General features: G+C 47.1%; 4 protein-coding genes across 4 annotated transcripts; 1 reads left to right on the forward strand and 3 right to left on the reverse strand.

The window, feature by feature from the left end:
• Positions 1-5,945: 5,945 nt before the first annotated feature.
• On the reverse strand, positions 5,946-6,344 carry H6S33_001669 (uncharacterized protein; the record flags this gene model as incomplete). Its single annotated transcript, XM_044833022.1, has 1 exon — positions 5,946-6,344. One exon carries the CDS (start codon positions 6,342-6,344, stop codon positions 5,946-5,948), a length of 399 nt encoding a protein of 132 aa, XP_044693730.1.
• Positions 6,345-7,813: 1,469 nt separating this feature from the next.
• Positions 7,814-9,103, reverse strand: H6S33_001670 (uncharacterized protein; the record flags this gene model as incomplete). The annotated part of the gene is made up of 2 exons (XM_044833023.1): positions 7,814-8,723; positions 8,787-9,103. The coding sequence occupies 2 exons, from the start codon at positions 9,101-9,103 to the stop codon at positions 7,814-7,816; spliced, it is 1,227 nt and encodes a 408-aa protein (XP_044693731.1).
• A 5,308-nt stretch (positions 9,104-14,411) lies between these two features.
• Positions 14,412-17,459, reverse strand: H6S33_001671 (uncharacterized protein; the record flags this gene model as incomplete). The annotated part of the gene is made up of 20 exons (XM_044833025.1): positions 14,412-14,577; positions 14,676-14,768; positions 14,846-14,878; positions 14,938-14,971; positions 15,040-15,100; positions 15,161-15,254; positions 15,319-15,362; positions 15,427-15,434; positions 15,495-15,626; positions 15,684-15,748; positions 15,810-15,877; positions 15,939-16,036; positions 16,096-16,146; positions 16,193-16,459; positions 16,551-16,569; positions 16,734-16,803; positions 16,864-17,055; positions 17,114-17,214; positions 17,270-17,312; positions 17,368-17,459. The coding sequence occupies 20 exons, from the start codon at positions 17,457-17,459 to the stop codon at positions 14,412-14,414; spliced, it is 1,731 nt and encodes a 576-aa protein (XP_044693732.1).
• Positions 17,460-19,408: 1,949 nt separating this feature from the next.
• Positions 19,409-20,098, forward strand: H6S33_001672 (uncharacterized protein; the record flags this gene model as incomplete). The annotated part of the gene is made up of 1 exon (XM_044833026.1): positions 19,409-20,098. The coding sequence occupies one exon, from the start codon at positions 19,409-19,411 to the stop codon at positions 20,096-20,098; it is 690 nt and encodes a 229-aa protein (XP_044693733.1).
• Between the last annotated feature and the right edge of the window lie 3,801 nt (positions 20,099-23,899).

A 23,899-nucleotide genomic window follows, 5' to 3' on the forward strand; every position in this document is an offset into this window, starting at 1 on the left:
CATGTAGGTACCTGCCTATACTCTCATGTAAGGTACCTCCCAAGTACCGCACTGTACATACATGTACGCCAAAGATTCTCGAAGAGAAAGGAAGAAAGGAAGAATGGAAGAAAGGGGTGGATGCAATCACACGTGATTTGCATATGCAAATAATGTAGGTACATACATACCGCGGGGCGTTGGTTAAAAGGGAAGAGTAGGAACTATCGGCCCGCCAGAGCACATATGATGGGGCTTGCTCGTGCTTGTCTGTATGTTACTGCGTCGAGTAAGCATGCCTAAACTCACCCAGAGCCGCGGCCGTAGTAATATGGCCACGCCGCACTCCACACTGCGCACTGGTTCACAGCCACTCTGTCGTACGTGCAACCTCAACCTACCTGCCGCGCTGTATGTATCCCTTCGTCTGGCAAAAAATGACCCCCCTAGAAAAAGCAAATTCTTGTGTGGCTTTACTAACAGATCTTGTTATCTCTCTTATCAAATAATAGATCTCCCATATTTGCTTCATTCCTCTATTATAGGGTGGTCAGCATTGCCAGACTAAGGGATACGTCGAAGAAGCTATATCACTGACGACTTATGAACTGTGGGGCAGACAGCAATGACTCTGACACTTGACAGCAGACAGCGCGTACTCTAACTTCACTGCTGACACCGAGAAGCCTAAACATCCCGTCAAAACATCAATGCTGTACCATGCCCCCCCCCCCCCGGGCACCCCCTCGCTCGCTGTCAGTTTGGGGGTCCCTCCTGTCAGACGTTTCAATGCCGGGCCGCCCCGACGACACGATACCCTTGTGAAAAAAAACCTATTAGATGTTGCAAAATAATCAATAAGTCGTAAGGCTTCCCCTTCCGCTTTCTCCCCGGGGGGGGAAGGGGTGGAGGGGGTGTTGTCTGCTGGCCGACCGCAACCATTATCTGATATGGTGGATAGATAGATGAAAATGCTGTGCTTGTTAAACCAAACCCCCCCCCTCCCCCACAGCAAAAGTCGCGGGCCTTCTGTCTCAGCTTAGGGGGGACCGGCCGGATGGATATAGCGGGCGGTCAGGAAACAAAGCATGGAGAACAGAAAGTAAAAGGGCATTAATGAGCACTCAGTCATGTTGGTGATCTTTCGGTTGGTTATATCTCCCTATGAGGAGATGATAAGTCTTTTTTGTGCGTGCAGTGGACTTCCTGCTGTACACACAGACCCTATCCTGTCTGCCTGTTCACGGACGCCTTGTTAGGTTGCTGCCGCTACTGCTACAAGAAGATCTTCAGACCCATCCTGTAGACTGGTTTTGAATGCTGTGGCAACACAGGAAATGATTCATATCTCCACATCCCACTCTCGCTCTGCAGTTTCTATTTTTGCTATTCATGGGGAAGGCAAAGACAAAAGTGTGGGACCGGAAATGTTCACAAGAGGAACGAGATCGACCAAGATTTGTCTATTGCATATGCTTTTCCCCCACGAAAATATAAATAAGAAAAAAACTTTTGTTTCCTCTCTCTTCTAAAGCTGATTACTTATCCTGCCACAAACTAGGGTTGACCTGCCGGATATGTTGCCGGAGATTAAGTTGCTGGGATGAGATCGATGAGCTGGCCTGTGCTTTCCAATCAGTAGGCATTTCCTTCACCTCTGTCTGTTTCTTCTTGTGATGTTCATTAAACACTTTTCGGGGACTGAACCCTACGACGTTCGACGGTTAGACATGATGCTGGAGGTTTGCTGACCTAAAGCGGCAAGAGCAACGAAAAAAAATAAAAAAATAAAAAGAAAATAGCGGGCTGCCGCACTGAGACTCACATATCTGCCTGCCACGTAAGGTAGTTTATAGGGTTAGGGTTGTTTCGTTGAAAAATTCGGGTTTTTGAAGAATAATTTCCGAAGAGCGGTATATATATGCCTTCGATCGGTGAGAGGAGAGGGAGGGAGGGGATGTGTTTCGGATGCCTGTGAATCAAGCAGGTAAACATTCCGTAGGCATCACTGAGATTTAATTTGTCCCCCGTCCAATATTTGCCTTATCGTTACCCAACGTCAATGATTGGTTCCGCTACTTCTTGTGCATCAAACGTTTGCTTTTCCTTTTTGTTGGCCGTGGGCCCTGCGCAAGGGCTTCTTTTGCCAATGTACGTAACGTCCATTCCATCCTCATCCTACTCTATTTCATTTTTGGGGGTGCCCCCAGGCCATCATATCCGTTTTCTCGTCCAGTTTCCGGCCGAGCATCTGCCGGCGGCGGTGGGAGGTTATGTAGACCATTTGGTAATCAAACCGGACCGCAAAGCCCAATATCGGATGCCGTTGCGCAGTGGATCCGCAAGGCTATGCTTATTCAGGAAAAGGACCCTGGATCGACAGTTCGCTTGCAATCTTGGCGGTAAAGAAGCTTATCTTGAAGCTGGAACGTGGGGCTCCAGAGGCGGGGTATTTGGAGAAATATTTGCTTGTGGGTGTGGTCAAGGTGAAGACGCCATATCCTTTTTTTCTCCTTTTTTTCTTTTTTGGACAGAGTTTTGTGACAAAGAGAACTCGGGGTTGATGCAGACAGGCGCACCCCTCAAGTCATACTCGTCATCATCATAAGTCTGCGCCAGCACGACAACACCATCCATCAATAACAATAGCCGGGGAAAGGAGGAGTAAGAGGATGTGATGTGGTGTGACTTGATATCATAGATGCCTATTCCTGTTTCATATTATTCTTCTTTCTCTCCGCCGAGCCTCCTCCTCCGGCTCATCTCCATATCGTTTCTCTCACCGTGCTCTTGGGATAGGCAGGGGGGGGGGGAGTAATATCAAGTCAGGTGAACGTGGTATCCTCGCCCTAGGAACTACACACGCGCGATAGGCCTCCATCCCAAACATGGAGATATATTGTGACGATGATGTTGTGTCTCGTGGTGTACCTCCTGAGGGGGCAATTGCGGGGCATCGGAAACACTGAGATTTGGTGTGATTCGAATCGTGGGGTACTGTCGGATCAGTTATTACCGTAGATACAAACGCCCAACCCCCAGGTTCTCCACAAGGTTGGGGAGCAGGGGGAGTAAGGAAAGTATTCGATGAAGGTTGGGGGGGGGGGGTGAGGTTTCCCTTCTCTATTTTGTGGTTCGTGACTTGTGAGTTGGTGTGACGATAGGCTGGTGTCTATCTACCCTATTCGCGTTGCTATGGTTGCTATGGACGAACGTACGATAGACATCATACGTCAGCGCAGAGGAACGAGAGAGACCCTTGATTGAACCCTTGATGCCACGGGAAGAAGAAAAAATAATTATGAGATATCTGACGACATCATACTCCAGAGCGGGGGAAAAAGCTATGAGTATTTACCGTCCGACTTTTTCCAGAGCAATAGGATTCTCATATCGAATATCAACATTTCGTCATTACCCCTCGTTTTTCGTTTTGACTTTAACCCTCTTCCTGCATCTCCATTTGTATCTTTCGGTGCGTACTCCGCCTTATGGCTTCGTGTCACATGGGCGCGACCATCCATCATGGGGAAACGCCAATAAGTCACAGAAATTGACTGAGCTCTATCCTGATAGAGCATTGTTGTGGTAATTGTGGATGAGAGCAAACACTGACTGACAGCTGGCGACGTCGACAAGTCGTTTTCTGGGACGAAATAAGCAAAAATGTCACCCCTCTCGAGGTGTCCTCTCTCCGATGCGTCGAATGAAGATTACCAAATGATGGAGACCCAACTGACTGCCGGATAGCACGTGTGTGTGCGTGTGTGAACAATTCCTGTACCTACACTAGGTATCGTCAATTTTGTACGAAAAAGGCTTTAGGACGCTAGAAACGCCATCACGGCGCGGCGGGCTTCTTTTTTCTTTCTTTTCGCTCTTCCTTCCTTCCTTCTTCTTCGTTCCCCAACGTGCAGTAGTTCAATGGCTGGGATTAGCTGCAGCCTCAATTGTATGTACTCTCAAGTACTTTATCTTACTCTATGAATCAACTCTAGAGTACACGTTAGAGACTACATGTAGGTACTCGCGACAGGCATGAAGTACCCGAATATGCAGCTGCAAGTTTTTGGTGTATTTTTGACTTCTACTCCAATGGAAATTGCAGATTAGGACGTGCATTTTCGGGTACTTGTTACCTGCTGCGAGTACTGCCCCGCAGATACAAAGCGGCAACAACTCCTGACAGCAGAGGGCCTTTTTTTTTTCCGTTGAAGTAAGATTTAGGATACGACTACCTAATTTTGGTTACGATAGGTAACTGATTCCGACCGACCCAGCACGCAAGGTCAACCCCCGCGACGTGCAGATGAGGAAGAAACAGGAAAACGAGGGGGGAGGGGGAGGCGAAAGGCTACGAAGTAGCATGTGGAGAGATATTCCTTGAGGTGGGGAAAAAAAGTAAACCACCACCACTGGCTCATCAACATCACTTGAGGTGAGTGGGCTTCAAGTTAAAAAAAAAAAAAAAAAAATGAGGGGAAAGGGGTAAGGAGGGGGAAGCGGGAAAAGGAATTATAAGAAAAACTTTGTATCAGCCATGCCATTCATCGAAGAGATCAGATTTATCCTCCAGTAACCTTTCAATACCAGGAGTTCCTCTTCCACGGCGCACGCAGCCATCCATCAAACTCACCCCCGCAGGGACCAGCGAACTTAAGTTCCCGCCGTCTCGGTCGGCTTGATCATGATGGATGGAATCGAGTGCGATTCCAATGCCTTTCTCGATGAATCGTGTCGTTGCTTTTTTCGCGAGACACGAGACATCTCAGAGCACAGTCTAGGGTTTTGGACTGTTGCACAAAGATAAAAAGACGTTGTCTTGTGTACGATACAACATTGATAGTCAAGACTTCTTTCGACATAGTCGTCAATCGGTATTGGTCAGAGTTACCTAGACATGCTGTGTACATAGACAGAAAACGTTGACGATAAAATACCTAGATAAGGTTGTCAAATTATGTTTGATATGGGTACATACACATGAGTATGTCTCTATGATCGGCCCAACGTCCAAGGCTCAACCCGATAACTTCCTGACTACATAATTTACTTAGCTTGGGCTTCAGCCGGGAACTTTGCTTCGCTGGTCTGCATAGAATTTTAATACCGGCCGTACTTTTGGGCCACTTCATTCTAGCGTACCCTAGAGTATATTGTAGTATGCGCAGTACATACATTACATTGTACCCCATTCCAAAGGGAGGAAATGTGATCTGCAATTCCCGCTGTCGATACATAGCCCGCCATGTAGGTAGGAACTAGGCCATGAAGACCCGTTCTTTGCAAAGGAGTCCCTTGAATACTCCGGATACCAACCGCAGAAAAGTGCAAGGACTTTTTTACAGGGTAAGGTTCCTACTAGACTTGGAATCTAAACTGAACACGCATGATCTTCTTATGTGTGGCCCTATATTTGATACTTCCTTCGGAGGGGTACCAGCAGCTAGCCAGGCAAGAGTCAGTAGTTACAAGATATATCAACAATTTCAAAACCATGCCCACACTCCAAATATTTAGAACAGATGCTGGTGAGATTCCATTGACATCGGCAGATTTCAAGTCGGTAGATCAGGTGAAGAACTCCGATCACCATCATCTGGGGAAGAGCTTGAAGGCACAGGTCGAAAGCTTGTGGTTCCTATGCTAGTAATTGAGAATCACGCGATATAAAGTACTTAATTGACCATTTCCCGGGGAACTCTTGTGCATAACCGCACCCACCCTCGCTGTGTACAAAACGCCGGAAATAAACAAATCGAGTTGTCCAGACGATTTAATATAAAAGATGAGGACACGGGGAAGCTAGGAACATTTCCCTACTATCCCCCGCGTCAATGATCGCCCACTACATATTCCATGATGAGAAGTTCGACTCCAAGGTGTTGGGGTCGTAATATAACCTACACCCGCTGCGGCGATCCGGGGGCCAGGCAGGCATGGAGTATTTTCTGGAGAACAATATTCTACCTTGCGTTCTCGAAATCAGGACGGAGATTCGGGGCGACGCTCCGGTCCGCCAGCCGACCACAATCTGATGGGAACCGTGCATTCGCCGCCTCCGTAAATCTCTTTAGAGTTGGAACTTTAAGGAATGGGGGTGAGAAAGCGAATATCAAATCGCCTTGCCTCCCCCCCACCACCATCAGTTTCAAATTTCGAAATGCATGCATTGGGGAGGTCGTTGCTGTGAAACGGAGCTGTGAGAAAGTTGCTTGATCTGGCACATGGAACGCTTGCACTGATCCGAATTGGCAACGCGGCGTCCCACATAACTTATCTGAGCGGTTGGAAAACACCCCCATTATTCCTCTTTTCCTTATCCATTTCCGAGAACGGCCGTCGACATCAGCTTTGGGTGACATGGGGTAAGTTTCCCAAAGCTGGAGAAGCAAGAGGCACGAAAAGGTACCTGCTGAATGAACACAAAAAAAAAAGTCTGGGGTAGCTACTCGAGGAAGTAACATAAACATGGATTTATGGACAAGTAAGCGCCAGCGAAGCCCCATTCTCGGATTATGAGCTTCACCCTTTCGGAAACTGCAAGCCCACATATTCATCCGCATCGATTTTCTCTGCTTCTCCATCGGTTTGGTTCGTCGTCAATGACATATGTAATCCGGTTATTTTTTACAGAAGTCCGGCTATATTCGACCATGGGCAACAAATTTTGGGGTTTCTGTGGGGTTTCCTCATGGGGGGTTAAGGGAAGGCTCATTCAGGGAGGAATGGTGGTGACCCAGTGGGGGCTGCCGATAGGATTGGACTTCTCCTTGGTGCGATGTATCAAAAAAGAACACGATCGAACATGCAACATGTTCCCTTGAGTTGTGGGACAAGATAAGAGAATTCCCAAGCTGAAGCACAGTGCTGTTATGTTATGTACTGTCTTGCTTGAAAGCAGCCAGCTCTCCTCACTTCCTACCTCATCTCACCTCACCCCTCCCCCATAGTAGGTACTCTAGAGTACTATCACCCCTTTTTCATTCTGCAGGAAGTCGTAATACCTACCTGGATCCTGTTTAACGATTCTCACCACTTTCACCGCTCCCCCCTCCAACTTCAAGATGGGATTGTAGTACTTGATTCTGTCAATGGATCTGAGTTTGATGGCCACATCTTTCGGTAGTTAGATGTAGGACGCGGGTGGCTGCAAGGGCCATCTGTTCTTCCGGTCATTCTCCCGAGTCCCCCTCCCCCCTAAAGGTAATGGGTACATATGTGGGGTTCCCGAGAGCCGGCGAGCCAAGGAAGTAGAGTGGACTGATCGCGATTTAATCTACTTCCCATATCTATTCCGAGAGTAAGATAAGTACTGCATGAAGACTCCGGGGCGAGTTTAGTTTTGGTAACCCGAGTTGTACAACTCAAGGCGAGGCTCTAATAAAATTAAAACCGTCTACACTACTCGAGCATGGGAATCTCGTAGGAAAATAACATAGAAATACATGATTCCTTCTTTTTCTCCGGCACTCCTTCTCTTTCAGAATAAACAATATTGGTACTTCTGTATAAAAGTTCTGACAAAAACGACCTCTAGGGTCTTCTATAAGGTGTCCGCCCCAAAAATCATAGACAAGAAAAGACAAATGAAATAAAAATGCGTAGTAGTGTGATGACAGTGGAGATGGGAAGTTTAAAAATAAAAAAAATAAAAAGAAATTTCCATGTCCCAGAAACAAACGCCCAAAAGTTCCATTCATGGTTTATCCCAATCATAATCCCTCTAATAATAACAGTGTAAAGAAAAACGAAAAAAAATATAGATAAAGATATTCGCCGTCCAAACCCCAAGAAAAAATTCCGCACCATTTCCAAAAAAGAAAATCGCTAATTACATCCTGTCGGCTAAATCCCCTCCGGCTATCGAATTTGACGTCGACGATGAAGCTGATGAGAATCCCAGACCGGAAGTGTTGTTGAGAAGATCATGAACGTGAACTCTGGGAACTGGGAGCTTCCTCTGAGCACCGTCAGGGCGATTGATGATATCACCCAGCCTGAGTCCCTTTGTTTGGTGTGCAGACTGAACGGGAGGGCTTCCCGCATTGTAGGGATCAGCGACCTCCATGGGCGCAAGAGCAGGCATGTGTCTCAATGACAAGTGCCGGATGCTGGGCAGCTGCATGTTGTACTCGAGATCGCGGTCGCGTGGGTATAGTCGAGGAGAATGTGCTGGGGTAGCAAGCGGGGTGCTCTCGGGTGTAGGAGAACATGAATCATGGGAGAAAGTGGGTGATGAGGGCGCAGTTGAAACCGGGGAACTAGGGCGAGATTTTTTGACTGAGCGATGAGATATGTACGGATCATCATCCTCGTGTGAGTGAGACCGAGACATCGGCTGGGTGCCATGAGACAGCGCCGGAAGTGCGGGACGGCTTCCGTAATAGCTATTGTGCTGCTGAGGATAATAATGTCTCTCACGCTCCAGTTGCTGGGAAGCAGTGTGGGCCAACATGCTCAGATCCAATCCAGAGGTTCCCTGCTGGTTACTCATCCCACCGAGGGAAGGACTGCTCGAGGCCCTTCCAAAAGGCGATAGCCCCGAATGGATTGATGGTGCGTGCATTCCATGATATGAGTGAGGGGGCGAGACATTGGGAGAGCCCACGTGGGATGGAGGAGCCGATTTTGAAATGATTTTCGGTGGAGGCGGCATCATCTTACCAGTTGTGGAGATAGCTGAACCATCGTGCTGTGCCTGAGCAGCAGCAGCAAGAGCAGCTTGCTGGTTTTTGTTGCTTCTTCGAGAGTTAGGATTTGTATGGATTCGAGAGTGTCTTGTAAGCTCATCAGAACGGCTGAACCTCTTTGAGCACCCAGGAAAGTTGCAACCATGAGGCTTCTCCCCAGTGTGAGTACGTATGTGTCTAGTCTGATGCTCTAACCGATGGAATGCCTTGTCACATAGAGGGCACTTATAAGGTCTAGGCAATTCAGGTCGTCCATCTTGCATTGCATCCTGTTGAGAGAGACTACCAAGAGGAGGTAGAAGACTATTTAGTCCCATCTGATGATTTCTATCGTCGTGAAAAGACATGGACTGAGGTATTGAGGATTGTTGAGGAGATTGGAGGAGGAGGGCTGAGAGGGAAGAAATATTGTTAGAGCCGGGTCGTTGCATGTGATTGACTATGGGTTTTTTTTTGTTGTTATTGTTGTTGATTGATGTTAGTTATGGTTGTGTGGGGGAAGGTTATTGCGGAGGTAGTTGTAGTGGGTGGTGATGATGAAGCGATGACGGACGCGAGTAAATAGTGTGGAGAAAAAAAATAATGGAGACGGCGTCCGCGGGGTTATATGTAGCCAGGCGCGGTGTCAGAGGCCTGTGGGAAAGGGGACAGAAATGGTGAGGGTGTGGGAGGGGGGGGGGGGGTGGGCAGAAGATTCACAGAGGGGGGGCGTGTGTTGGATTTGTAGTCTACCGATCGCTGGCCCCCGATGTTCGGGGAAATATTTTTTGCTTCTTTTTTTACGGACTGGGAAGGAGGAGGGTGGGACGGATGCTGCTGCAGTAGTAGTAGACCGTAGTAAAGCAGCACAGCACAACCACAAAACAGCAAACACTCAGCAATAGCAAAGTATTAACAGACGATGACGCTGATGACGCTGATGAGAGTAGACAAAAAAGAAGGGTTTGTGATGAGGCGGATGCGTGTATGCGTGGTCTGCTTAAGGGTTCCAAGCGCGGGGACTGGGGGATAGGAAAAATAAAAAAAAATAAAAAAAAAATATGAAGGCGGATTCCAGGTATGAATGTGAAAATTTCATCCAAGCAAAGGAAAAAAAAGTGAGGCGCTGTGATATTGTTGCCGCTGCTCCCCTAGGGCGAGTAAGTGCTACTGTGGTAGTAGTAGTAGTAGTATGTAGTAGTAGTAGCTGACTGGGTCGATGTGGGGACTACTGAGCCGCGGAGGGAATGGGGTACCAGGTGGGACAAGTTTATTGATGCAAGCCGGCGAGCAAAATAAATCGCCTAATTTTCTTCTTTCCTTCTCACTCTTTTCTTACAACACCTCCCGAGATCTTGATTGTTATTATTTGGATTCTGGCTCTACGGGTCCTGCTCACAGCACACCGACCCTGTCAGTTATGATCTGAAGCGCAGCTTAATGCCACGCCTTTCGTCTATCTTAGAGAGAACTGGGGAAATGCAGAGGGCGGGGCTGGCTTACTGCAACTGCGGACTGGTTGCGATAAGAGATGTTTCCAAGTGCGCTGCTGCTGGGTTTCGAACGTGTGGGCTACAGCGGGCTGTGTTCTTGAACGGACCAACAACTTTGTTTTATTTCTCTTTGTTTCTTATTTCGTTTTATATGAGTTGTAGAATTGGTCTGGGAAACAGGCGGGGAAATGATCTGGGGAAGGGCGGCCTTCTTGTACCAGATGTACCCAGAACACAAATATTCAACTTCGTCGTGAGTCGTGACCTTCGATGGATAGCTAGACAATACGCAACACGCACGTTTTGTGAGTCTTTGGAGGCTAAGCGGAACCAGAATGGGCGTGCGCACTCATTCGGGGCTCCACGGGCTGAGTGATGAGTGAGTGGGGTTGGCTACACACCTATCCAACCATCCTATCTTCGATCAAGTGGAAATTTCATCTGATACCGTTGTGTGGGGGAGCCGTCATGGCCCAGGCAGACAAATCCTCCCCCTCACCTCCTCGACGCCCATAATACCCTTTCCCAAAAGGGATTCGGCAGATGGCCACTTAACAACCTCATCCATCAATAAAAACAAAATTGGCTTGACAACCGCTACCACCGTTCCCTCATGGTGCGGCTTCTGTGGTACGCCGTATGTCTGATATGCAGTGGGGTATGGAGAAGAAAGCATAAAGCAGGCTATGGCTTGCAACATGATAGGATGAGGGAGGGTTAAAAGGGGTACGGTAGATGAACTGCAGTTTCCATGGAATTGCTGCGAAACTGGGCAAATAATAGAAATTCCTGTCACAACCAGATTCTGCTGTCCTTATGCACACTTCAGCTGTGAAGGGTTTCCGTGAAATGCGGCCTACTCATCCATGGCCGTACATACTCCGCTCTACCTAGGCGTAACTTGACAAGAGTAGGTAAAGAATAATGTGCAGACGGGCATACTATCATTTAAACAATGTGCATGTGGCTAGCGTCTAGGTACCTCTAGCTAGAGCTAGATGATCTGAAGGTGGTTTAGGTTTTGGGGGACTCCATGTTTCTCCTTCTCCGCCTTTTTAGACCGCCCTAGACATAAAAATACGTCTTTTGTCTAAAAATGATTTTATTTTCGCACTACATCTTGCCTCCGCCCGTGGCCCTTACCGTACCTTTTGTTGTTTCATAAAGCTTCACGGTTTCATCCTCGGCTTTGTCTCCGTACGGCTAGAATGGGCTCGTTCAGGGACATTCCACCCATTTTAGCTCATCCAGCTTTCGCGTGGGGGTACTGACGAAAGATGATACTGTGGTTTTGCGGGGTTAAGCTGACTTGAAGCACCGGAGGAAAGTCGGGAGTCGTTCCGTTTATTCTCTTTATTCTCAAGCCCTGCACATGGGCTTCGCCAGGCACATAGGCGATCCAGGTCTCCACATCATGCGAGATCGTTGGGAATGCTTCCTTCGATTTGGTTTGTCCGTCACGACAGGAACAGGCAACAGGCCCAGCGCCCCGTCGTATTTCATGTATAATTTGGCCAGAATCATCGACATCTGGACAATAGGCAAAGAGCGCTCCCACCTTCCCCGTCCCCTGACTTCTGGATATGGCCGCCGGAAACAACCTCCTCCTTCTCCTGGATTCTCCTGGCTCTTTCCTTCCTTTCTGCCTTCCTGTCAGGCACTTCGCTTCTTGATGCCCTTCACATGTTTAAGAAACCGGGAAATATGGATAATGCCCCACATCCGCGCGAATCTGGCATAGTTCTTGTAACCAACATCTCTCCCTTGCGGTGGATCGGGGGAGGGGCTCTACCGGGATGGGTGGCTACCCCAGTGCGTACTAGTACAAAGATGAATTTATCTTCCGCTCCGACGAAAAGTTTTTCCGTTGAACAGGCGACGGAGAAATTACTTACAGACTAGCACCCATCTGGCAATACCTACATAAAGTCCAGTACGGTACATCAAGGTGGCCTACCGGCCAGCCACTCTACATAAGGTAATAGGGAAAAAATAATTCTTACATGATGTACTCTAGATACATAGAGTACGGCTGCGGCCGAGAATGAAGGGGAAAAACGCTCAAAAAGCAGGCGATTGTCCAACACATGATAGATAGACTGCAATATATGGGGAGAGGGGAGGGAGAGGGAAGCGTGCGATGACCATACATAAGACGATGGCCAGATCCCTTCAGAATCAGACGGGGGAAACGCACGGCCAGAGAGGGAAGTGGAGGAGGAGGGAGTTGTAAGGCACTTATCTCTGAAGTGATTCTCATCCGACGTTTGTAGACAGCCCGGCTAATAACCCGGATTCACCCGAGACGTAGGCGTGGGCGTGGACAGGCAGGCAGGCAGGAGTAACAACGGAAATACGGAATATATTTTTTTTCCAGTCTTGTGGGGAAACTCCGGCCGTGCCTCTGTTGTTCCGTCGAGGAAGCTAGCTATACCGTTTTTCCCAGTTAAGCCAGAGGCTGGCCCAGCTAGGCTAGAGACCCAGCCCTTTGCGTTTAAATCGCTTGCCCTTACTTGCGGCTCATGAGATGAGGCTCGTTCAGGCACTCTCAGTCGTTTTTTTACTTTGTACTGTTGCCGCCGCCATGTTTCTCACGACCTTTTTCGACCCGGTCCCTCTACACACACCTCCTCCACCACATAGTCACCACCACCAACCACCTCCAACCACCAACCGCCAACCACAAACACAACGACTATTAGGTCCATGGCCTAGACGGGCATGCCTAGTGGTTTAGTTCCCACCGAGCTTGTAGGGCAACTCGTCATCCCGTGCACCGCTCTTGCAGTGTTCGGGTTAATCTGTCCCTCACCCTTTTTCTCTCTTGCCCTCAGACAGCCGCGACTTGTGCCGAGCCCTTTAACCTCCATGCTAGCCCCAGGTGGAACAGTAGACTCTCCACAATTCAACCAACAACCTGGAAGAATCCACATAGAGTACAAATTCAGATCAGGCAGGCAGCAGGCAGGCAGGCAGAGCAGTTATGCACATGTAGGAATATCGTCAAGGAAGAATGAAAGAAAAAAGTTCCTGCAGATGCGGAACGGCAAATTTATTGGATTTCCATGGACTCGGTGACATGACCTGAATGTTTTACCAGGGCGTCAATCATGCAGTAATGCCTAATCTCGGCGCGCGTGTTTGTTTCCTTACACCCCCATACCTGTGGAGGCGATGGAGGGAAAAAATACCGCGATCTTTTTCCGCTATCCCCGGGGCCTGTAGCTATGCTCAACTTTAGACTGTGAGTACTTTACCACCTAAAGTACTCTACCCGCATGGTACCTACATGTACGACTCTGGAGGAGCTCAAGTTTGGGTATCTGTATGTAGTACTCTACATGTAGTTTAGGCCTGGCCAGGTACTCTAGATGTTGTACTCTACATACAGCTGTATCATGTTGAGAACACATAGGCACCTACATGATATGATACTTCTCAATAGACTAGGGTGATAATCCATGACGGGGTGGTTTTTGCGGAGACGAAGACCATATGTAGTTTACGCTTGCAGCTGCCCTGCAGGGACTGACTCCGCAAATTGCCGAACAGCCTTCACTCCAGCCACGCTTGACTATTGGATGGAGAAGAGCACATATGCTCCGGAGGATGATGGTGTCTGTCTGCCCTGTACTACATACCTAGGCGTAGGTAGAGGCCGTAGAGTATGTACCTACATGATCACGCCGCCGCCGCCGCCGCCGCCCATCTTTGGTTTATTACGACGGTCAAGAAAGATACACACCACACTAGGACCCGTCGTCGGTGAGATCGTTAGGCGCATCAACCCTACACACTTGCGGGGAAAACACCGAGGGGCCGCCGCCCTGTCCATCGCTTTTCCTCCCACTGAGGGGTAGTTTGATTGTCTTGATCAACCAGCACAAAACATAACCAAGACGTATCTATCACACACGTGCTAGATACAAGCAACATCCTTATCTTGTCAGACATCTCCAGCAATCTGGCTCTCTGACACTATCCACTACCAGAAGTTGCATCCGCAGCAATAGCGCAACCCCGGATCTTAGCACTGTATCAAATTTTATTGAATCACAACGGTATTCAACCCTGCGTGATGGATGGCGCAATTGTTCGTTCGTACATAGGAGAGTAAGGTAACGAAAATTTCTTTCATTCAAAAAAAATCTCAACAAATAATATTTATCACGACATTGGTTAAATAATAACTAATCAAATATTAAAATGAATACGAAAAAAAACATAAACCCAATCAGAAGCTGAATAGGTATATATGCGCTATTAGCTAAACTTGCTTTGAAATATCAGCAGATGTCTCATTTTCGGACTTCTCAGCCGATAAATCTGGAGATTCTACGCCGTTGAATCTAGTGATGTCGTTACTACTGGTTATCTCCAGGCCGCTGTCTTCGATCTCATCATCTAAGAAGAGGTTGAGGATGATTGCGATGCTGCATTAAATAAAAGAAAAAAGTGGACGGCGTCAGTCTATCAGATACAATAACGTGGTCTTGCAGATGTCACTAAAGGTAAGGCTAATTCAACTCACAAGGCGGTTATGGCGAACCCGGTCTCCATAATGAGATTGACGGCATCGATCAACCCCTGCAGGCCTCCCCCGCCTGAATAAGTGAAGAAATGTCTGTCGTGGAGCAATAGTATTTAGCATCACGGCAATCAAGAGTGTCAACATCAGTTTAGAGCGGGGATAAGGCTCACTCAAACCAATCCGGAATAAGGGTGGCACCGTATCTGGGTTTCATTCGGTCAGTTTTGCAAAAGATACTTAACCAAGGCAGTATGCCACTTACCCCACTGAAAGAGATGCAGTAAGAATGAATCGATCTACACAGCGATAAAACCATAATACGTCAGTGTACATCTAGCCACATATAGGGGGGAAGAAAACCCACTCCGTCGACTGAACGGCATAGTCGCCGTAATACTCATTCCAGACACGGCAACAGCGCAGAACTGCAGATCCCCCATGAATCAGTCTCCACACGTCCCATCACCCGAAACCCGGAAGCCTACCAGAAACGTTGTCATGCCGCCGAGAACTGCCGACGGGATTGCGACCAGAGCAGCTGCGAACTTTGCGAAAATACCCATGATTATAAGGAAAGAACTGGAACAAGTGTCAGATACAGCGCCATTCGAACGAGAAATGAATCCAATCGACGGGTAGTTACCAGGCTGCATAGCCGGCCTTCCGGTTTGCGCATCGAGTAAGAGCCTATAACTGTCAGGGTATTCTTGATTCGAATGTTTGGAAGTGTATCCATCCACAGGACACTTACGATCACACCTGCAATATAATTTCTATTACTATCTTCAACTCAAAAAGGATGGATATCAGAGGACATACCATTGTTCTGGGCATATGTCGACATGGGAGTAATTGTAGCAAGGCCAGCAACAAGGCCGTTGAGGCCATCCGCCAATAATCCTCCTTGGATTCTTGAATCGAATAGCCCGCCTTCAACATCTAGTCTGGAAACTATAGCAACAGTTAATCCTAATGTTTCATTTCGGGGCTTGGGAAGCAATAACATACCATCACAAGTTGCGGTTATATCACCAATTGCTTCGCAGGCTAAAATGATATACACCGCTAGCAGGCTACATGGCGTGGATTTAGCTACATGTATTTACCCCACAAAAGGGAGGGGTATATGCTTACGGCAGTACTAGTGGCCCGTATACTGAGAGCTTAAATATGTACACCCAAACGAACGAGACAGCAGGTGCCTGAGAATGATTGAAAAATTAGCATCAATCTCAAGTTATAAATACTGAAATAATGTCTTACGTCGTTGATACCAGTCTTGTCGAAATAATTGGTTGCTCCAGCGATGATGCATCCAGTAAGGAGACCAATCACAATGCTAGTGGACTTCATAATTGGACCTATCACAGCATTCAGCGAAATGTACCTATCACAGCTTTAGTGGAAGACGACTGCATACTTCCAAACCTCTCACACAATATAATTGTGATGAATACCGAAAACCCCAACCCTAGAATTATCAGCCTTGTTCAATTCTGTCATTTGATCTAACAAACCAATGAACTCTGTCGCGCCCCACGGCAGCGGATGTGGCGCATTTATACTAGGGCACAATGAATATAATCCAGTCTCTGGCATATTCATACATGGCCCCGATCCTCCCAGCCAATTCTTGAATCCACTGCTAATAAGCTTTACACCGACGAGTAAAACAGTGGGACCAGTGACTATGGGGGGAAAGATGCGTTGGATCCATCGAGTAGGCATGAAAGATATGAATATCTCGAGAAATGCACAAACTATACCGGTTCCGAGGAGGGCACCTAAAGAAAGCTATGTTAGTTTTCTGTCTTCGGGTTTGAATCACTAATCATAAAATATCACTCGGTTATTGATGTTTTTAGAAAGTGTTACCATAGGCATCGGGACAAGGCTGACGGATGCCGTTTTCATCTGTAAGACCTGTATTATACCAAAAGATCACATTAGATAGATCCTTCCTCGCCGTTTTTGGTGTTCTTGAAAGGAAGTATAAACGCACACTGTTGATTGAGGTTAGTCCATGCTAGTAGCTGAAGAAGCAGGGGAAACAATTACCTTTCCGTTCTGGTACATCTGTTCAAACGCGCCCAGTGCAACCGGGATTATAGCAAAAGATGTTCCAACTCTGCATATGGTTTTATGAGCTTCTAGTATCTTTGATAACAACAATATCATAATAACTTACACCGATATCAAACCCGTACCAATATAATACGGTGTCCCCTTGATGTGAAACCTGGTGATTTGTATCGCCGACAAAAATCCACAAACAATCAAGGAAGTCGACACCAAATACCGTGTCATTTCCGGCCCTAGATTTACGGCGTTTCCTATAATAATTGGCGGAGAAACAACGCCTGCCAACATTGCAAGTGCACTATGAGAGATAACATTAGTAATACGTTGGCAGAGAGAGACGTGGTGTGCATAATTACTGTTGGAATCCGAGGATTAGTCCTAGGACAACCGGCATGCGGTCATCGAGGCCGAAGAACGGGGCGGCTTTGCGCGGGCGGCGCATGAATGGTAGGTTGGGCTATATGGAAAACATTAGAGAGGTGGTCTCGCGTCGTAAACTGGATCATGCGTACACGAAAGAGGAAGCCATAATCGTAGTTACCAAGTAGTCCGTCCCTATATCACATGTATTAGCAGTTATCGTACAAAACAAATGGTTGAAAAAGCATGCCTCGTCAGAAATGCATGCTTAACAGCACGAACACGATCTGCCATGGTTTTTTTTGGCCCGACATCTGGCCCAATTCTGTCCGGTTCAGACATTCTGATGTTAATTAGATTTGGTGAAAAATGAGTCCAGTTTTTTTTCCTGCACTTCTTGTTCCTGGTTGGCCGATTTAACCTAATTTATGGTCCGGTGTTCTAAGATTATGGTCCAAGCACCCCCACAAAATGTTGTGATCTGCGTAATAGTATTGGGGTAGAAGATGTCAGCTTGGTTGATACAACAGCTTACAGTCCTATAGTAGTGGTTGGCTTCGAGTGCCTCAAGAACACGGTCTTTAATTTCATCTGGATTAAGCTTACTTTCTATATATAATGTTACGGTGGGCTCTGAGTAGCTCTGTCATCTATCGCCACACTACGAGCTGCGACTGTACACGATATCCGTATGATAAGGAATACCAATAAGCCAAGTCACTGCCGTTAGTTACACGATAACCTACCATGTAAACTTCAACACCCAGTCCTCCACACGCATTTGAAATTTACTGCTGTAACCGTGAGACAGTGTAGAGCTAGAGTAGAGGGAAGCGGCGACGGAGTGGCCCGAAACAAGGGCGCTGGCTGGGAATCGCGGAACTGCCCTAAAAGAGGCGGGAAAGGTGGAAGAATACGGGCCTATCAGAACGTGCAGTTGCTACTTATTTTTTTTCTTTTCTTCGCCTGATCGTGCTTTACATATGGGGCCTATCCGCGCACACCGGCAAGCTCTTGTCTAAGAGTACCTGCTTTGGCTTTCAGCAGTTAGTGTGAGTTTGGGGTGATGCGCCGATTTCTGGCTCGAGCGCCTCCGATAATCCTGTCTGCCCAGACAAAGGCTTGAAGAATGTTAATCAGTCGACAACTGATATTGAGTCGCACAGTGCTAGTAATAATACCTAATATATAATAACAATAAATACTTATCTTATCGCACGCGTTGGTTGCAGATCCCCACGCATGCATGCGGAGTTATGAGGCAGCATTGGGGCTTGATAAGTACCCGCTCGTACTTACATGGTTAATCTCTATCAACTTTGATTATCCCTACTTAACCAGGTGTGGAACGTGTGGAACGCGATGAACGGGTTCAAGCGGAGGAGTCGATCTGCCCTCGCTTGAGCCTAATCACAAGATGGATCTGACCGGGTTGGTTTTTTGGAAGAAAAAGAAGAAAAGAAACTCGAAAAAGACGAGAGGTGAGGTTACGGTTGCTTCCTACTGTATGTACTGAATATCGAAGATTGGTGAAGCGGAAGCAACCGTCTTCGCCACATACCGGGTAGTATCCACCAGTTACAGTATCGGAGACCGGAGGATTTACCTCGGCATTGTGTCAATTACCAAAATCTATCGAGTCAGCAATCGTAACATACCGCGTATGTTGCCCCGAGAGTAGGGATGATCGGAGTCCTTGCATGTTCGAGTGACTTTCTGTGAAGATTCGACAGATAACCTCGACTGGATAACGTCAAGACCGGGCAAGTTCGTAGACATAGGCATTTAACTTCAAGTAATTCTTGTCTGGGGAGAGATTTATGCTTTCATTTCTAAAGCAACGCGTACAAGATAAACCCACACGTAGCTACTTTCAATCCCAACAACAAAAGTTGCTTGCCGTTTTCTGAGAGGCCTAGGTCCCAGCCAGGAGACCAAATGCGAGGAGGTCATCTCCTAGATCCAACCATTCAGTGTCTAAAGCACTATCTAAAGCTACGGCCAGCCCATAAATCTGACATACGAATCGCGTATCCATACAATGGAGAGGTTTCGCAACAAATATTTTAAATTCGGATCCCGGATGAGTTAGGATTTCGGGCTCCACTCCTCAACCTCAGTTATTGGAAATGCAGTTAAGCAACGCCCCCACACCTTTCCATCCTACTACACTCCTTCACCTGCATGCATGTCACATACCTCTCTACCCCAGTTGTACCTGTATCTCAGCCATCCAGGTAAGTATTCATCCCTGGATTAAAGAACATTTCTAACAGAAGCTATAGTACACAATGTCATCTAGACAATTAAGGAATGATGAGATAATGCAGATAGAGCATATTTTGCTGCATCCTCCTGATGATTTTCACAACCAAAACGGAAACGAAACGACGCACGGAAACGAAACGACGCACGGAAACGAAACACGGCGGAACAAAATACAGATTAGATATGACAATAGGGAAGCAGGAGATCTCTGCAGGGGAGGATTGAATCGGAACGAAACGTCGTCGGGAAACGAAACGCGCTGCGGAAACGAAACACCGCCGAGAGAAACTCTGGTAGAGGTCGAGAATGAGTTCTCCGAGACCTTTATGATGTCGGACAGTGACTGGGACGAATCACTACTGGAAAACAGAACTTCCACTTTGGCTGATATAGCTGCTGCTTGCGAGTCTCCTATTGATCTGACTGGGATTGATTCACCTGTGCGGGCAGGTGAGAAATCTCAAGTGGCGGTCGTGCAGAAGAAAAAGAAGCCTATGAGGAAGACTAAGGTCTATATCAAGGACCCGGAAATGCAAACCCTGCTTGTGCGCATGTGCATTTCCCATTTCCCCGAACTCAGTGAGAAAGGGTCGACCAAGAAGAAATTCTGGGAGGTTATGAGGGAGGAGTACCGGAAGGAAACTCTAACGGGGACTATGGGCGTAGGGACTATGAAGCCAAGGAATACAACCGAGGCGAAGACGTGGACGTAGGAAGTTCGTGGACTATGGACTATGGGGCCGAAGGGTACACCTAAGGCAAGAACGGAGACTGTGGACTATGGACTATGGATGGTTGTACCTGGTCTAGTATACCGGGTAAACCCTATGACGTAGCGCGAACCTAATAGTATTCGTGACTGTAAAGTACAGAGGTTGCATAAAGAGAAAAGAGAAAGAAAGAGAAACAAGAAATCACGAGACAACGCCCCCCTTATATATCCATACCCTATCCCAATGCTGACTCATACCCTCGCGTAACAGAAACAAATAGAACATAATAGAAACCCACTTCACTAAACCCAACCACACTGCATAATCCTTCTCCCTTGTACCCAGACAACTCACATAGCCAATCCGTCTAGCTGCCGTTACAGACCACTCCCCCCTCTACGGCCTACCTCCTGGTAGGCTTAGGCTTCCGTGGATATCGTTCGTGAAATCGTTTGACAATATCAGGCGAGTGTTCGACATCCGACAATGGCTGCCACGAAGCTTCGTCATAACCGGCATACTTAACCAAGTATTCAAATCTTCCTCGACGATCCCTGGAATCCAAAATATTCTCGACTTCCCACTCCTCCTGTCCTTCAACTTCGACCGGTGGTGGTGGTAACTGTTGTTGTCCTGGTAGGGGATCAATGGCTTCCGGCGACAGTAACGAAACATGAAATACAGGGTGGACCTTCATAGAACGAGGAAGTTCTAATTCATAGGCATAGGGATTGACAATTCGTTTAATAACATATGGCCCAATACGCTTCCAATCGAGTTTCTTCGAGGGTCGTTTGGTAAGGACATGGCGGGTGGATAGGAAAACCTTATCTCCCACACGATAGTGAGGAGCGGGAGCCCGACTGGTATTGGCCGACTCTTCTTGAATCCTTTGCGCTCGGAACAACTCATCTCGTAGAAAATCTAATACCTCCTTCATCTCCCGTGCGATACCATTAGCCTGATCCTCTGCTGTCGTCCTACCATGTTCCAAAGGACCGAACGTCATTCTTGGATTTCGTCCTGAATTGGCAAAGAAAGGAGATATCTTTGTTGTTTCTGAAGTGTGATTGTTGGTCGCAAATTCAGCCATTGGTAACCATCGAGTCCAGTCATCTTGTTGATAGGAAACATAACTCCGAAGGTACTGTTCCATCACGGCATTAATCCTTTCCGTCTGCCCATCCGTCTGAGGGTGGAACGCAGTAGAAAACTTTGGTGATATTTCCAGACGGTCGCAAAGAGACCTCCAGAATTCCGCAACGAATTGTGTCCCTCGATCGGATACCATAGTGTCGGGTAACCCATGTAATTTCCAAACATTGTCAATATACAGTCTCGCTACTTCCCTTGAATCCGCCTCCTTTGTTGTTGGTATTAGGTGTCGCATCTTAGTTAACCTATCCACCACGACCAAGATTGCATTGTATCCATCGCTCTCTGGGAGGTCGGTAACAAAATCCATTGACACATCTGTCCATGGTCCATCGGGTATTGGCATAGGTCGAAGTACCCCATAAGGTGCATTGCGTGGTGCCTTGCTACGGGCACACACACTGCAATTCCTAACGTACTGGTCGACATATTTTCGCATCTGTGGCCAGTAGTACTCTCGATTCAGGAGTTCCAAAGTCTTCGCTCTACCTGGATGGCCTGCCGATGGTTTGTCATGATGTTCCTTTAGGAGTCTTAGCCGAAGGTCGTCGACATCCGGTACATAGAGTGCGCCACGGTAAAGTAGCCGACCGTTATTATCTTCCGTACATTCGGCAAGCGAGATCTTATTCGAGTGACGGACGCCGTTCCGAAGCATCGCGAGTACTTTGTTCGGGAAACTGTCAACTTGGTAAGCATTTAAAAACAACTCTTCTACAGTGGACATTCCTTCAGCGGATTCATTTGAAAAAGAACCCGCGAACAAACTTAGCTTTGCATCTAAATTTTTTCGCTTCAACACCACTTGACTCTGATGGGTCAACCGCTCATCCCCTTCTTTAGGCAGGTCACGCGACCTCCTAGTCAATGCATCTGGTTTCGCCCCTTGTTTTCCTGGTCTAAATTGAATGACGAAATCGAAACGTGAAAGAAATTCCGACCAACGGGCTTGTCGACGGTTTAATAACTTTGTTGACATGAAATATTCAAGGTTCCGATGGTCGCTCAGAACTTCAATTGGGAATTGTGCCCCCTCTAAATGATGTCGCCATTCCTCAAAACATCGTACGATCGCCAGGAGTTCTTTGTCATAGATCTCATAGTTACATTCCGCAGGGGAATGTTTCTTAGAGAAGAAAGCGACTGGATGTAGAATTCCTTCGTTGTCACGTTGGGACAGGATTCCAGCAGAAACATAGTCGGATGCATCGGTTTCTACCACGATTTTCCGATCCGGATCAAAATGCATTAGTATGGGTGCCGTTATGAACATCTTCTTCAATATCTGGAATGCCTCCTCCCTCTCATCCGTCCATTCAAATTTAATATTTTTCTTGGTCAAAGCCGTAAGCGGAGCAACAATCCTTGAATATCCTAAAATAAACCGTCGATAGAAATTCGCAAATCCCAAAAATACTTGAACATCATGAAGGTTCCTTGGTGTAGACCACTCCAAAACATCGACAACTTTCTTCGGATCCATTCGATTCCCATCCGGGGTGAGAATCAAACCAAGATACTTTGTTTCTTGAACCATAAACTCACACTTCTCAGGTTTAAGATGGACATGATTCTCATCAAGTACCTTCAAAACCTTTTGAATGTGTTCCTTGTGTTCCGATAGAGTTTCGGAATAAATCAGGATATCGTCCAAATACGCCGTTACAAATTGGTCGAGGTAGGGGCGTAGAATATCATTAATCCAATGTTGAAAGGTGGCGGGGGCGTTGGCTAATCCAAACGGCATTACTGTATACTCGAAATGTCCATATCGAGTTCTAAATGCCGTTTTCCATTCGTCTCCCTCCGCTACCCTGATCTGATTGTATCCCCAACGTAGATCCAACTTGGTATAGTACTGTGCCTTCGAAAGTTTAGCCAAAGTTTCCTTTAACAGTGGTAACGGGTACCGATTTTTGACTGTGATCGCATTGAGACCTCGGTAATCCACACATAGCCGGAGAGTCCCATCACTTTTCTTTACGAATAGTATAGGTGCTCCTGCCGGTGATTCACTAGCTCTGATAAATCCCTTTGGTAGATTTTCATCGAGGTATTCCCGTAGCGCTTTTAATTCAATCTGGGACAGGCCGTATATTGGTCCATATGGAGGTCGTTTACCTTCCTCCAATACGATCTCAATATCATGGGACTGTCGATGTGGCGGCAGGACAGAAGCATCATATTCTTGGAACATGTGGAGACGATGGTGGAACTCCTTTGGTACTAGTTGCTTGACGTTGACGGTGGATTTCTCAACTGCTGAAACGACAATAGTATGATGTTCTGGTAGAGGGATCGATATTCCATGGACAGTGACTGCAGTTTCATTGAGTGAACAGTGTTTAATACAGTCCCGAGAATCAAAAACAAGTAGATTATCCTTTGGCCGAATGGTGACATCGTGCCGTCGCATCCACGGTATTCCCATCACGATCGGATAATGTCCCAACTTTGTAACGAAACATGAAGCAATTTCTCGGTGGCCATGAATATCTAGTGAAACATCGACAATGTGGGTAATTTCTCCTGACTGGATAGGTCTTCCATCCATAACATCTACCTGGCGAGGTTTCCTAAGAGGGGTCATTGCAAGATTATTGTAACGTACGAAAGATTCATCGATAAAAGCATATCCTGATGCTC

This window comes from Morchella sextelata (genome assembly GCF_020137385.1).
Source record: "Morchella sextelata strain SCLS chromosome Unknown scls_11, whole genome shotgun sequence".
NCBI lineage: Eukaryota > Fungi > Ascomycota > Pezizomycetes > Pezizales > Morchellaceae > Morchella > Morchella sextelata.